This window comes from Haliaeetus albicilla, chromosome 4 (genome assembly GCF_947461875.1).
Source record: "Haliaeetus albicilla chromosome 4, bHalAlb1.1, whole genome shotgun sequence".
NCBI lineage: Eukaryota > Metazoa > Chordata > Aves > Accipitriformes > Accipitridae > Haliaeetus > Haliaeetus albicilla.
The window spans coordinates 28,706,430-28,721,790 of record NC_091486.1 but is presented as its reverse complement, the minus strand read 5'-3'; the positions used below and the strand labels follow the sequence as shown (position 1 = coordinate 28,721,790).

Here is a 15,361-nt window from a genome sequence, read left to right as displayed (position 1 = left end):
CTTTACCAATACAGTTAGTACAATGCCAGTGTTGTCAATTAACTCTATCCCAGCCAAAACCAGCACAGCTAGAAAGAAAAAATGTTGCTAAATAAAACCCAGTCTACTGGTCTACAGTATGCATAGCAATACTGTGGCTAAACACTGCCAAACAATTAGCAAGTTTCCCATGAAGTCTAACATTTTAACAGGTTGATACATAAACAAAAACTCTAGCAAAGCCATCCTTAGACTTGGCGGAACTGGGAAACAAACTTCCAATGCTAGCACCAACTTTAGCCTATAACACTGAAACAAAGCCAGTAACAGAGAGGTCTAGTCTAATGCCCTTCTCACAGACAGGAGATTCTCTAAGGCAATGAAGTGAAAAGAAACTATAAACTTAAAACTATAAACACTAATTTGGGACAGGCTCTTGTCTTTGATACACTAAATTATCTAGAAATTACAATAGCTTTCTCTACTTTTTATGAAGACTGGTGAAAAGAATGACAAAGAAATGTTCTAATTCAGTCATCTCTTTCAAGAAGGTCAACAAGAATTTTTTGCACCAGTAATAACATTTTTTAAATTCATAACAAGCCAGGTAGTATTGAACTCTTACAGCTTAATCTAAGTCAAATGAAAATATTTTACACAAAACTGGCATTGAAATCCTCCCACTGCAAGTCTTTAGACCTGCGCCTGTGGAACACAGGCACATCTACCCAAGGTTCAAATCGATACTATTTACACATTTATATAAGCATTGCTTTTAGATTTAACAGTAACTTCCATTTCACTAAGACTTCAAGCAAACAGACGCAACTGGAAGGGCAAAGCTCAGTACAATTTTTATAGCTACGTTCAGGAAGTATTAGTTGCTAAAAACAAAAGCTGGATCCACCCGAAGCTATTTGCAGTGTCGCATTCCATGCTCTAAAGGCAAAAATTCCCTGCAGGGCTGTGTAGAGTCCGACTGTCAGACAAGCCCGACTTGTTTGACAAGACAGTTGTTTGAAGTCGTTAAATTTAACGTGCAGTCATCAAATAGCCAGCCTGGTCTGACTACTGTGCGTAGCAGTCAGTCAACCTTCAAAGTGGATTTCAGCTTAGAAGCGCTACCATAAAATCTCACTGGCACTGGTATTACGGTAGCTAATCCCCTATCCCTAAGCATTATATTTAAAATAAGAACAATCCCTTGGTGTTAAGGCTGAATTAGGCCTACAAAAAGTAACGTTAGGAAATGAAACATGAAATACTGCCTTTAGATCATTGGTGAGTTAAGTCTTAAAACTAATTGAAGTAGTCTACATAGTGCAGAATTGTAGAATATTTCTCAACACTGTTTGAAATAAACTATTCATTGGTGGATTAGAAGGTTTGTTTTAAGGGAGCTTTTTCCTCTTCATGTTTTCAGATATAAAAGGCAACATCTTCAGCACAAGATCTCTTAGTAGCCTTTATTCTGAAATATGTCAAAGTCCCTATGCTTTTTGTGAACCTTTCAAATCTGTAAAATGCCAAAATAAAACCCGAAAAGCCTTGTTATAGCAGCAATACTACAGTTAGAATTAAAGGACTTCATGATAAACTGTTCTAAACTGGCTAAATTGCTGTGATAAATTCAATCAATCAATTCTAATTATCAAGGGCACAACCTTTGGGCACAAATTTTCGTTTTAATCACAATACTAATTTTTGAGTCAGCTGTTGATCCAAAAGAAGAATGGCTCCTGGCAAGTAATTATAAACCTCCTTTTTCAAAATTCACACAAGCATTCTGTTCCATTTCTGGAATTAAAAGAAAAAGAGGGGGTGTGTTTATTTTATAAATGGGAGTTGCAGTGAATCATGACAGAAACAACTATTTTGGGACAAGTTAAAAAATTCCATTTAGCAGAGAGATTTATACCAAAATAAACCTATAGCCATCAATCATGATGAAATTTAGCTCACAAACATTAGAAGTCAAAGTTAATATTTTTCTTCTCTTTTCAAAACAAGAAAAATAATTATAATCTTCCATTAATGCCTTAAGTTAAAGACAATTATCTGACAGCTGTTTGATTTCCTTTCTACTTCAGATCCCCAACAACACCGGAAAAACAAAATGAAAGAGTTTTCTTACTAAAATGGAAGTAAACCCTCTATTTTTCTTTCTCTTGCTTTTTGTTGTTGTTGGTGGTGGTTTTGAATGACAACTCAAGTACAGCCTTGTCGCTTGGAACCAGCATGTGACTGATGCCATCCATGGGATGTAATCTAGTTAAACTGAACTCAGATTTTAACATCTTCACATTTGATAATAAGTACCACTAGGCAAGTTCCACGTACAAGCTGGCATACAGTATTTCAGCCTTCTAGATTCCACTGCACAGGGCATTTACCAGGAATTTTCCATTCTGTGACGTATTACATTCTATTAACATTCACTTTTCCCATCAAAGTTGACATAATGAACCAACGGTAGTAAAAGCTGGAAGCTGTATTTTAAGCACAAGAGAACAAGAAGCATCCTAAATAATTCAAAGGCAACTAAAATAACATGACGTCAAAAGTCTACAGTGTCAAGATAAGCCTATATTTAATGAAAATTCAAACTATAGCTTCGGAAAGGTTTAGAGTTTATCACTTGATTGCTTTGAAACTTGAAGTTATGCCGTTGTTTTATATGAGAAAAGGGCTGAGTTTTAGCAACAACACACACAAAGCCAGCTTTTGCACCATCAAGTTTCTAACTTTCAGTGTGATGCAAGAGACAATAAAAGTTTAACACAGACTGAAAGAAGCAGGATGAGGCTACAACAGTAAAAAGATGAGCCTATTATTTCACCATATCAACAGCTAAATATTGGCAAGTCTTTTAGCAGATAAAAAGGCTGAGAACTTGTGTACAGCTTATCAAAACGAAGTCTGTGTTTGTTTCAAAGTGTCAAATGATTACTTTACACTGAATTTAAGTAAAGTAAATTCTTATTTCTTTAGCTGTGGATTTAACTGTTTGGGTTTTGTCTTCTCAACCTCACCAGGCCTTACATTAATATTGTACTGCAGCTGAACTATACACTGAAGGTATAAAACCTCCCAAATCCAGTTTTCAAAAGCACCCTTAAAAAAAAAATCAAAGACTCAAAAACTAGGGCATAGCAGAATTTGCTTTACTTGTGCAACTGCTATTTGGCATCCATTGCACTTATGCTGGTACAGTTTTTAAATGATTAGCACGGGTAAATAATGATGTCAGATTTCTGCAAATAATACTTTTGTTCTCTATACTCTGCTTTATTCCCCAGAGCTTTACCCATCCAGTATGGTGAATGATGCAGGATCCTGTGGAGAAAAACCTGTGTGCAGTCATACCTGAGCCACTGTACTCATTGCCATTTTTGAGACTTTTTTTGTATTTAAGGTTATTATACACAACAAATATTAAAAGACCATCGTTTTCATCACAGTTTTTTCTCTCCCAAATTCCAAGTTTGCCCTTAAAAGCATGTGAACACTACAGATCTAACCAAAATTGTTATTTAAAGAAAAAAAAAATAATTCAAGAACATCAAATAAAACCTTTTCCCTCCTTGCTTCTCAGAACATGCCAAACCATTTAGCCTACAGTTCCCATGAAGCTTCATTCATTTATCAAGAAAATTGTTCATTCCAGCTAGTCCTAAATTCAGCAAAAGCACAGGTAAATGAATACCAAGTTTTATACAATTGAATGCATTAGCCAAACATTTATTGACAGAGTTGGTGAGGCGACTTACAAGCAGCCACTTTCTACAAAAAAAGCCACTACCACAACAACTTTCTACAAAACTTTGGAGGATTACGTCACTGGAAACTCTGGACTGATGCCCCACACACATCGTCAGTTAACTTTTCCAGTCACTCTTCCACAGAAGCCAAGCATTTACTCATTACTTTTAGAACAAGAAGTTTCAATAACTTTTAAAACCTTTTTTTCAGTTCCTAAATTCTCCTTCAACATTCCAAGTGAAAACTTGCAGTAAACCATATGAAGGTACTATGTTTCCCTAAAATTATTACTAATAATCTTGCTATCTTATTCAAGGAGTCAAACTCGAACTGCTTCATTTTCACTTTGCTTTTCATAGATGTTTCAGCATTAATGCTAAATTCTTCCTTCCAATGCGAGTGTTACCTTTTCAACCTCTGCCTTCGCTTCCTTATTAGTTTTTAAATGTCTTATGGGATACTCCTACAGGTTCTTAGGCAGTCTGGTGAATGATAATTGACAAGAGTACCAATTTTCCCTACGTGAATAATTAAAAGCAAACTCATTCACTGTTTTCATCCAGACTTCAGGAATATGTCCTCAAAGATTTGTCTTCACCCCTAACACCCCCCACAACTACAGTCTAAAAGCCAGAATTACTAGGACTGATTATTTAAATAAAAGTGTATTTCCTAGGTTAAATTGCTAACCATTAGATAATTAAAGGTTTAGCATCTACTTTGATTTTATGCTCTCTTTGTGCTATGTAAGAGTGGTATTTAACCATGAATTTATTTTGAGGTTTTGTTTGTGCTTCCCTCAAATGTCCTTTAGATAAAGCATTCAAAATCCTTTAAAGCCTTTGGAATTTAACCTCTTAAATATCCTCACTGTTTTAAAATATGCTCTGCTTTTAGATACTAGTATAATTAGCCATTCTTACAGTTAAATTTAATTCCTAATTTTACACAGCCATAGTTAGCAGTGTTACTCAACGGTCAATTATTTAATTCCACTTATTCCTATTGCTTACTATAGGTACATGCAATCATCAATCATAAATCAGACAAAAAGGTTATCATAAATGCTTTAAATATCAGAGAAAGCATCAACGCATACAAATATTTTATCAGCACAGAAATCTAACAGCTAATGTTTAGATTTGCAGATGCATGGAGAAACCTTAGTGAGATGTCAAACTTAAAACAGCGCTTATGATGAGAATAATCAAGTATAGTTTTCATTTCTCGGTGTTTCCTGTTGTATCTCCCATCCTCCTCTACTGCAGCCTCCTATTTACTAGAAGATAAATTGGAAAAGTTCTCTGAACAAATCACTTTTTTTTAAAAATAAGATGCTTATCTGTACTGTTGAGACGTGTGCATGTTTTGGCGGGTTTTTTTCCTTCTTATATGCATTTCTTTCATCAAGAAAAGCTCAGTAATTAAAGAAGCTCTTCTCTCTTCTATGGCAGCTGTTCAACCTTTCTGAAGCCTGTAAATATTTTAACAGTATCTATTGTCAACATTTGGATTCAGGCATTAAGCTACAATGCTGTTCAATGGGCAGCTGGTAAGCCTTTGTCCCATTTCCATATTACAGCACAAACATACTGCATATTTGAGTTGATTCTACAATATTCTTTTATCAGGACACATGCTATCCCCATATCTGAACCAGATGACCAAGTTCAAAGTGCCATAACTCAGATACCACACAACAGCCCACTGTTTGTTAAACTCACTCTTATATTAGTCCACCAACACACAGAACCAGAAGCCTGTGTTTCTAGCTTTGTGATAAATCATTCCATTTAAGACATTTGATTCTTTCATTTCAGTAAAAGCTTAATCTGAAATACATTTGTTGGTATGTTCAGAACGAGATGTTTCTCATTAATCGTGTAAAGCACTAATCCACTGTCCTGGTTTCAGCTGGGATAGAGTTAACTGTCTTCCTAGTAGCTGGTACAGTGCTATGTTTTGAGTTCAGTATGTGAAGAATGTTGATAACACTGATGTTTTCAGTTGTTGCTCAGTAGTGTTTAGACTACAGTCAAGGATTTTTCAGCTTCTCATGCCCAGCCAGGGCACCTGACCCAAACTGGCCAACAGTGTATTCCATACCATGGGACGTCCCATCTAGTTTAGGAACTGGGAAGTGGGGGCAGGGAATGGCCGCTCGGGGACTGGCTGGGTGTCGGTCGGCGGGTGGTGAGCAATTGCCCTGCGCATCATTTGTACATTCCAATCCTTTTATTACTACTGTTGTCATTTTATTAGTGTTATCATTATCATTATTAGTTTCTTCTTTTCTGTTCTATTAAACCGTTCTTATCTCGGCCCAGGAGTTTTACTTCTTTTCCTGATTTTCTCCCCCATCCCACTGGATGGGGGGGAGTGAGTGAGCGGCTGCATGGTGCTTAGTTGCTGGCTGGGGTTAAACCACGACATCCACAAACCTGTGGACATGTAGGAATTTCAACTTCATGCTGAACACCGGTAGAACCCTGAATCTTACAGCAAAAGCACAGGCAAACTTCATACACTTCTTTATCTAGAAGTAGCAGCTACATATATGTATTGGCAAATATATTATAGAATGATAAGAAACTAAAATAATTTTTCCGTAGCTTGCAAAGTGTTATGGTTTTCTTACACCTCTGTCTGTTTAGATTTATCTGCTGTCTCATTTCAGTCTGAAGTTTGCATTCTCTGTGGCAGCGTCCCTGTTCTGTGTGTGAACAACCAACAGCACGAGGTCACTCTGGTCCATAATTAAGGAAGGTAACGGCTATTATAAGTTAAGACATCTCGTATATACACATCAGTTATTTATATGAAAAGTTCTATATTTGTAAATATTAGAATTATGTTAGTTCTTGGACTCAGACATCTCTAAATAGCAGACACTAAATTCAGAATTGATAACCAACTGTTCTTGTTTATCTATATCCATTCTTAGTTCAGCATCTCATAAAGACAGAGCAAAGATATTTTCACCAATGCAAGGCCACAAGTGACTTGTGACATGCTCCTTTACAAGTTACACTCTCTCAGAATGCAGAGATTTATTTAAAACAATCTGCAGAAAAGATATTTTACACAGCAATTGTTTAATAAAGCTTCACGCACTAGTTTTAGCAGTGGCATGAATTTACATGACTGACTTATGAAAAACTACTTTTACTGAAGATTTGGTTTGCTCAAGCATTCATCTAGCTCTAAGCTGAATACTTCTTTATCTAATATAACAAAGGCAACATATAGCGATGTGACATGAATCACTGCCAAATCAGCAATTGCACAAGGAGGAAGACAAGTGCAAGCTAAGTCAGGATGAGATCATACTTGGGAAGCAAAGGTCAGTGTTTACACGGGGCTTACAGTTTAACGACAAAGATTATATTCTTATTGAATTACATGTGTCTCATCACCACTAAGCATAATTTTGCTAAAACCACATTTCTTTGAGTATCATTTAGGTGAACAAATTCAGTTCATACTGCTTTATACAACCCTACAGTAGTCATGTCTCAAAGCTGATCTGATCATAAGCTTTTTTGGTTTATTTACAAATACTCTCCAATTTTATACAGGGACAGAGGTTAAAAACCCCTTACAAGCAAAAACTCACATTATTTAATATAAACTGATGAACCATCCCTTGTAATTTCATAATACTCTTCCGGAAGGTATACATTTGCTGTCACTTGCTGAATATCACATTAAATGCCCCGATCTTTTGATGCAGGTGACTGAGGGATTCAGCTGAACTATAAAATATTACATGGGAGGCAGTACTTTGTAAAACAGTAGTGAAGGGACAATACAGCAAGACACCTTTTGTCAGGGACAGCTAGTTAGTGGGTCAGCTTAGCAAGACCATAACACCACACACTGAGAAAACCGGTATGTTCTTACTCCAAGCCAATTTTTTGGACTACCAAGATCGCCCTCTCTTTATGTTAGTTTTGGCCCAAAGCAAGGTGGCTGATGCTAACAGAATCCCCCCCAAGGAGAAAGGCTTGAAAGGCTCCAAAGGCACATAAATTTATTCTCACAATTCAAGGTCAAATTTATCTCAATTCTATATAGTATGTTAGGATTAAGTCACGGTAACGGGGAATGAAAGGAAGTTATTCTCTTTCACAGACTCAAGTTCTGACAGCACAAAGTACACACTAATATAAATTACCTGTTTAGATCTCATAATGCGAATGTAAGTTTAACTCAAGCCAATTAAATGCACATTTATATGTTAAAGCTTCAGCTTCTAAGTATTTGCATTGCAATGGTCTTCCGATGTAGACAGCCATGTAATTACAGGAAAGCTATCACAGCTAGCACACCACAGTTTGTAGCACTTTACTCATCACAGCGGTCCTGACTAACACAGAAATCATGATTTCTCCCAAGACCACTTATTTTTTCATTCAAGTCGTCTTCTGATTCCTGTAAGGCAGCCTATAAGGACCCCAGATAAGGAAAAAATAACTCAAAAGTAACAGGACTTTAACCACTTTAGGACATTTTTAGGATAATGCATGAAGTCACATTTAATGTTCTCTTCTGTCTAGCTTTTCATCTAGTGCTAGAAAATGCTCTCCTATAAAAAAGTACCACATTTCTTTCTATGCTACAGTATTAAACAAGAAAATATTTATAATATATAGATATCCATCACTATGCCAGGGAGAAAACTACAACACATTTATCTCACTACAATCAGATTTTGTAAAAACAAACAAGAAGTACAGCACAACATAAGAAAGCACATTTAAGATGACAGCTTATACACAAGTCTGCTGCTCTTAAAACAGCAAGGGATGTGATTATCTCAGCTATCTGCATTAGTAAAGACCAGAATGTTATGATTAGCTTTAAAACTGCTAACACACAGAGTCCCTACTGTATTAATGACCCTAAGATTGAATGTTCCCTCTTTGAAATGTGAAGCACAGGCTAGAAGCTAGCTGAAGAACAGACTCACAGCTTTCCCTTCAAACTACTATATCACCTACAAAACAAGGCAGTGTTTAAATGAAATCAGGGCTTTACTGAAGACAAAAGTGTAAGAAAAAGCTCAGAACCACTATAAAACAATGAAAACTGAAGATTTTCTGAGGTGCACATGGCAGCTAAGTGCCTTTGAAACCCTTTCTGAAGCCAATTGGGTTGTTTGGGTTGTTGGGGGTTTTTTTCTGATATAGAAGAAAAATCTCTTTGCATATAAAAGGGTATCTGATCACTTTCTGAGTAAAATAAAAAATATCAGAAATCCTGACATGCTTTATGTCTAAGAGTCTGAAATATCTACCAGAAAAACTAGAGGAGATGAAATACACATAGTTAAAATCTTACAGATAAGAGAGAGGTTGAACCTCTTTAGTTTGAATCTGCAATAACAGTTACTTCAGAGGATTATAAAACACGGATTAATTTTGTATACTGATACATAATTAACATCTAAGAAAAGGTTAATCAACTAATATTACAACAGTAATATTATTACAGCCATGCTAGTCTAAGGCCATAAGGCAAAACTGGTAGAGATTACCTCAGTCACATGAACATGAAAAGGTCACAGACACACATGAAAGCATGTCCTTTCCCCAGACTACTTCCATTCACCTAATAGAGCTCTTCTGCTGTACACTTAACGTTAGTAAAGCATTTTCAGGTATCTGCTGCATATGCACTTGTATAAGAAGTGTTTCATGCTCCTGTGTACATTATTGAAGGCTTTGAACGGACACTAAATATACTTGATACTACCATTGTCTACCTAGTCTACTGGAGAAAAATTTTTCCTAGCGAATTCTGTAGAAAGGACCTGTGTTACCTATTCTACACATAATTCAATTATCTTAAAATGCACGCATTCCTACATTTGGATGAGATGACAGCAGCTTACATCCATATCAATATTCAAATGAATAATAGCATTGTACCTTAACAGAATTGAACAGAAAAATAAACCCCACCATTTGAAACTGAAAATCATCAAAAAACATGCCAGCAAGTTGCATCCTTAACAATGCTTTCTTTGCAGAAAATTTGACATCATCATTTTAAAAAAAGAAAAAAAAACCTAAAAAAACAATGAAAAACTCAAGGCTGGAACAGCTCGGACTACCAACAATACAATGCTGCGACAACCCCAGTGACTCAAATCTAAACTTCACTAAATTTAATGAATTTTTTCAGCCGCTTCCATGCAACATCAGAAGCATCATAAATCATGTCTGGCTGCTACTTTCACAGGGCATCTTAAACAGCAGACTGTAATCTGCAGCTTTGTAGCTACTGCCCTACAGGATAGCTTTTAGGGGAACAGAAGCAGAAAAAAAAAAAATCCAAAACCAAACCCCAACCTTAGATTAGAAAACACCAGATGAAAAACAACTGAATACCAACTAAAAATGAACTTTTGCAGCCACTCAAACATACATCTTGAAAGAAAGAAAAAAAAGAAACCAGGTCATACATGGTGTCATCCAAAGGCCGCTTCTGCAGAGATCCTAGGTTACATGATGCTGTCTGCCCAAAATCTCCAAGTGCTAAACTGCACAAGAGGCAATGAAAATGGAGAAATGCCTTCCTAATGTTACTTTGCACAAAAGTAATTATTGCAACTGACACTTGACACTGCCAGAGATGTCAAGTGATCACAAACAAAAGTCATGACCCAGGATAGATGGTAAGATGGTAACACAGCATTATCCATCACTTTAAAGCTGTGAAAAGCCTTGGTGCTGTAGCACAGGGTGCTATATTTAACATACAATCATGAAGGACCTGATGATCTAAAAAAGACAAGACAAACAAGGCTACTTATTAGTAACAATCTGAAGCATCACACAAAAAAGGAGCTTGTATTTCAGTTTCTTTAGCTAACAAGACTGCAAAAGCTAGTCACATATTTGGCATTTGTGGCACAACAAATACCCCCTTTACTCAACTGTGACTCTCCAGCAGTTTTTGTAGTTTGGTGAAATTGCCTAGCTTTCCTTCCCAGGATGTCAGCCACAACAAAGCCATGACAATGCAACATACAGGATATGATACTACACTTCACTGGGCAGTCCCAGGTACAAAGAGACTTCTCCCTAAACCGCTGTAACCTGTCACCTGTGATTATTTATTGCTACACCTTCACATTGTGCTAAATGCTCCAAGGACAGTACAGCACACAGATGTTTTCAATACATGACTGAACAATCTAACTTACATTAAGGGTTCACAACATTTTACATCCTAACACCTAGCTTCTTCAGTTCCTCTTAACTTCACCAAACTTAATCCAAGATGAAACACTGTTATGCTCGATGCCTGCCTCAAGCAGAATGAGATATCATTTTAACCTGAACAAGTTAGGGGAGAGAGAGAAAAAGGAAAAACCAGGTTTGTGTCTAGGACTTTTTGAAAAAGTGAAAACTTCTTTTTGGAGTCACTCTAATTGCCTTCAAATTTTGAAGACAAGCTATTTTATTTTAAAAATATATATATTTTCCTACTTAAGAACAAGTCCTTATCAACATATGAATCCACCTAATTGTGCCCTTAATATATGGGTCTGGAAGAAAAAAAGGCCAAAAAAGTCACTGACAGCTCATGGAGGCTGAGTATATAAAAATTTATATATATATATATATATATATATTTCTTTTAGTAGTCCATCCTCCACCACCTGAGAGCTGACTACACTGCATATGCATCATTCCCATGAAGAAACTGAACATCCTGCAAGTGATCTAAAGCACAGATTTTAATTAGCACCATTTATGCAAACTTCCTGCTAGCATGTGGACAACATGGAGATGGAAAGCATATAATCTGAATGAAAGGTTCAAGCAAAGGGGGAGAAGATATAAGACAGACAAAAGAATTTTATAAAGAACTAGGGACGAATGAGACAAAGACCGGCTGGGCAGAGAAATTCAGAGCTTGGCTCATCTCTGCAGCCCTGTGTCTCCCAAAGCTGAGGAAAGCCTGGATTCTTGGAGTCTGTTCCAAGTGCTTTTGTTCTTCTCACATCGATGAACTCACTGGCAAAACATCCATCTCCTCCAGTGCTAGTCCATTTCCTACTGCCATTGGCATTACTACATTAGTTAAAAAGGCAAAGGTCTATGCAAGTATGTTTCAACCCAACAGATCACCCAGGCGGGTAGCAGTAAGAAGTCATACCATACTGTTATGTTTGCACTAGTTTTATTTTTAACTACATATAATCATTAAGGTTGCAAACCCACACACACAAAAACTAAGAAAAGCTACAATTAAGACTACTTTGTGCAGCCTTCATCCACTGCTTTGTGCACTTGTGGTGTTAAGATGGTCTGTACTTAAAGTCACATTTATGCTCTTGAGACAGGCCTTTTCTGGAAATGAACTGGGAAGAAGAACAAGAGAATGTTTGTTCTACCCTTAATATCCTACTGGCTTGAACAGTTAAAGAAACCACGATACATATGAAGCATGAGACTGCAAAGAGAAAAGCTGAAAGAAAACCAGAGAATAAGGCCATCAGAAGCTATCCTTGCCACTGCCACCGAGTTCCCATATGACAGTAGGCCAGTCCTTTCCCCTGCCTTTATGGTAATTTTTTGTACGTTCCTTATTTTACAGATATCTATTTAGATAATCTGCAATCCAATTTGTGTACATATACCTGGCGGCAATTAGGACCTGTGCTTTAAACATACGAATTCCTTTACACTATAAAATGCAAATGGAAACAGGACAGTATTTTAATAACATTCCTGCCAGGTGAAGGAAATTCATTATTATTAATGGAGTACTTAGATGCTACAGTGATAACCAGCAAAGGAAGACTCAGGAGTAACTTAATAAATCTGCTCTTTGGGAAGGCTTTCGCTAATATAGTTTAAATGAAACTGGAGCTGTACAGAAAACAGTAAGTATAAAGCTAAATACTAGACAGCAGTGAATTAAATAGATACATCTTAATGCCATTGCCCTACAAAACAAAGAATTATGTGAACACATGCATTCACATAGTTAAAAGACAGAGCTACAGTAACTGCTTAAGCTGAGCCATGAACACTGGGCAATTCACACCTCACACACAAAAAAGCCCAACCTGAACAGCAAATCAAGAGATGAGGTTGTAAATAGTCTAGTAAGGGCAGTTATATCCTTACAGAAGCTAAGCAAGTCTATGCAACTTCTAAGAAAAAAAACGTGTTAAAAGATGCTACATTTTAAATACCTGACTTCCAAACAAGAGGAAAAAGACACACACACACATCACCACCACCCCCTCACAAATATTTACCTTACTGCAGTAAAGCATCCAAAGTTCATACAGCCTCTCTCGAGATGCCATTCCTTTCCTTCCTCTCTTCGTTGATACCGGCTACTTCTGTTCAAGATCCTACCATGCTCAGTTTCCCAGGTGCTCTTACGCAGTTTTTGCTTTAATATTACAGTTATATCATAACCCGAGAAGAATTCAAGGATGAAAATAACTCCGTCTCAAGTCTCTCCTTTTCGGGTAAACAACGCAGCACAACACAAGCAACTGCAGACAAGTGTCAAGCATGTCCGTTCTTCGCCAGCGCTGCTTCGGTTCTAATCTCTGAAAGTGAAAACATACCCTTCAGGCCTTTGGTGGCGGAGGAAAAAAAACAAATCCGTACTTAAAGCTCACAGACGACCTCGGGAATTACGCGGCGGCAGGTCGCATTGCTTTCGCCTCTGACATTATCACCCCTAAGACGGAGAAGTCTGGTCGCGAATTTCTTTTTTTGCGGGGAGTCCGCGGGGGGGTGTGTGTGTGAAGCAGCAGGGCTGCTGAGAGGGGACGCCGGAGCCCTGAGGGCGCGGGGAGAGGCGGCAGTGATAACGCGGATCACCCTCCCGCCGGGCGGGCACTGCCGCCCCCCGCACGCCTGGGCCCCGGCCCGGCAGCGACAGCCGCCGCCCTGCTCCCGCCACCCCCGGGCTCCACAGCCGGCCCCGGAGCCCGGCGGGCCCAGGCAGCGACGCCTCTCGCAGATTAGCGGCTGCCCAGGCAGAGACACCGGCCGCGGCCTTTCCCGTCCCCCCGCGGGGCGCGGGAGAAGCCCTGCGCTGCCCCGCCGCCCGCTCCCGGGCGTAGAGCGGCTGCCCCGCGCCACCACCTACCGCGCCCTCGGCCTCCCGCAGCTCCCGCCGCGGCCTCTGCCCGCAGCCTACCCGGGCCACGGTAGGTAGCGGCCGGGCAGCGCCGCGCGGCAGGCGGGCGGTGGAGGGGGCCGGGCCTCGCCACATCGCCCGCCCCGCCCGCATTCCGGCACACGCCCCGGGCCGCCACTGAGGGGCGGGGAGGCCGCGGGCGCCATCTTGGCTGCGGGCAACGGGAGCGCTTCTCCCGCGGGCGGAGCGGCCGGCGGCCGTGGCGCAGCGCCTCGGCCCGGGACCGCTGGCTGGAGCGGGGGGCGCCCCGGTGGCGGGGCCGTTCCGCCGCCCACGGCGCCTCACCTGAGGAGCGGCCGGTCCCCGTCAGGCGGCGCGCCCCTCTGCCGCAGGAGGGGTCTGTTTGCCCGTGGAAGGGTCGGCGTTCCCAGTCCTTGTGGGACAGCGCGCCTCAGGAAACCTCCGTACTGCTTTACAAGCGATACGGTTTATCGAGCACATGCGTGTGTTTTACCCATGCTCCAGAGGGGCCTGCCTGCGTAGCCTGACGAGCGTGGGTGTATTCATACCTACAATCTGCTACTGCTTCAAAGCAGCCCATACCTCGTGTGCAGAGCTTGCATAGGACTTAGAAAATGCTCCTAAAATAAGTTAGATTGCTAAAGGAGAAACGTGAAAAGACATTCCTCAGCTTACTGCTGGGACTCTTTCCAAGCACACTGGTAGTTCACGGGCCCTCGTGAGGCACAGCGCTCCAGCAAAGGACCTCTCCTCCCGCCCAGTCAATAACAGGATCCTTTTAGCGTGACTCGCAGGGCACTCCTCGGGGAACGGGCTCCCTCCATGTCCCTCCACTCCCTTGGAAAGCGGGGCTGGAAATTGATGTTGTGTCAGGCTCCAAAGCAAGAGAAGGAGATTTAAGGAGACTGGGGCCTTCTCCCCAGCTTGCTGGGAGAATCACAGCCCTGCAACCTCTGGCCGCAGCCCTAGTCCTTCTGCCGCTGGGTCGTCTCCTCACCTGGGTAAATCTTGTACAGCTTCACAGGATGAAGCATTCATTGCCATTCATTGCACAGTCGATTCCTTTGCAGGGCAATTCACACCACTGCAATGGTTTCATGAGAGGTTTGGAAGTCATTTGCAGAGGAATTGACTGTGAAATACCATTATATTGTCTGCTGTATAAAAAATTGCTAGGGATGGATAAGTGTCACCAAGAGCCCAGAGACAGTCCAAGATCGGTCCCTGCAACATGCCTTTGCATATTTGTCTTGCTTTTAGAAGAAATTTAAGGGCTAATCTGTGCTCGGTGTTGTATCATGTGGATCAGCAGTGTGGGAGTGGGAGAAATATCTTTTGCTGCAATATCTAAACATAGTTCCTAGCACGGATGGAAGGACACCGACAAAAATGAGTCTGTAAAATTATTTTGAGTCGTGATACTTGTGCTCTGGTACTTGCTGCTAGCCACAATAGTCTCCTGCCTTGAGTTTGC

General features: G+C 40.0%; 1 protein-coding gene across 8 annotated transcripts in view; it reads right to left on the bottom strand.

The window, feature by feature from the left end:
• Window positions 1–14,042, bottom strand: part of NBEAL1 (neurobeachin like 1) — a 91,022-nt gene extending 76,980 nt beyond the window's left edge. For 6 of the 8 annotated variants that reach the window (XR_011324360.1, XM_069781628.1, XM_069781630.1 and 3 more), the window contains exons 1-2: window positions 13,876–13,998; window positions 13,025–13,327 (exon numbers count right to left, since the gene is read on the bottom strand). Coding sequence is in view for 7 of the 8 variants with exons in the window: in XM_069781628.1 (XP_069637729.1) it covers window positions 13,025–13,075 (51 nt within the window). In the remaining variant the exon portion in view is untranslated. Of the gene's footprint in view, window positions 1–13,024; window positions 13,803–13,875 lie in introns of those variants that run through there. The other 2 variants (XM_069781627.1, XM_069781626.1) reach the window with 2 other exon arrangements.
• Window positions 14,043–15,361: the final 1,319 nt, after the last annotated feature.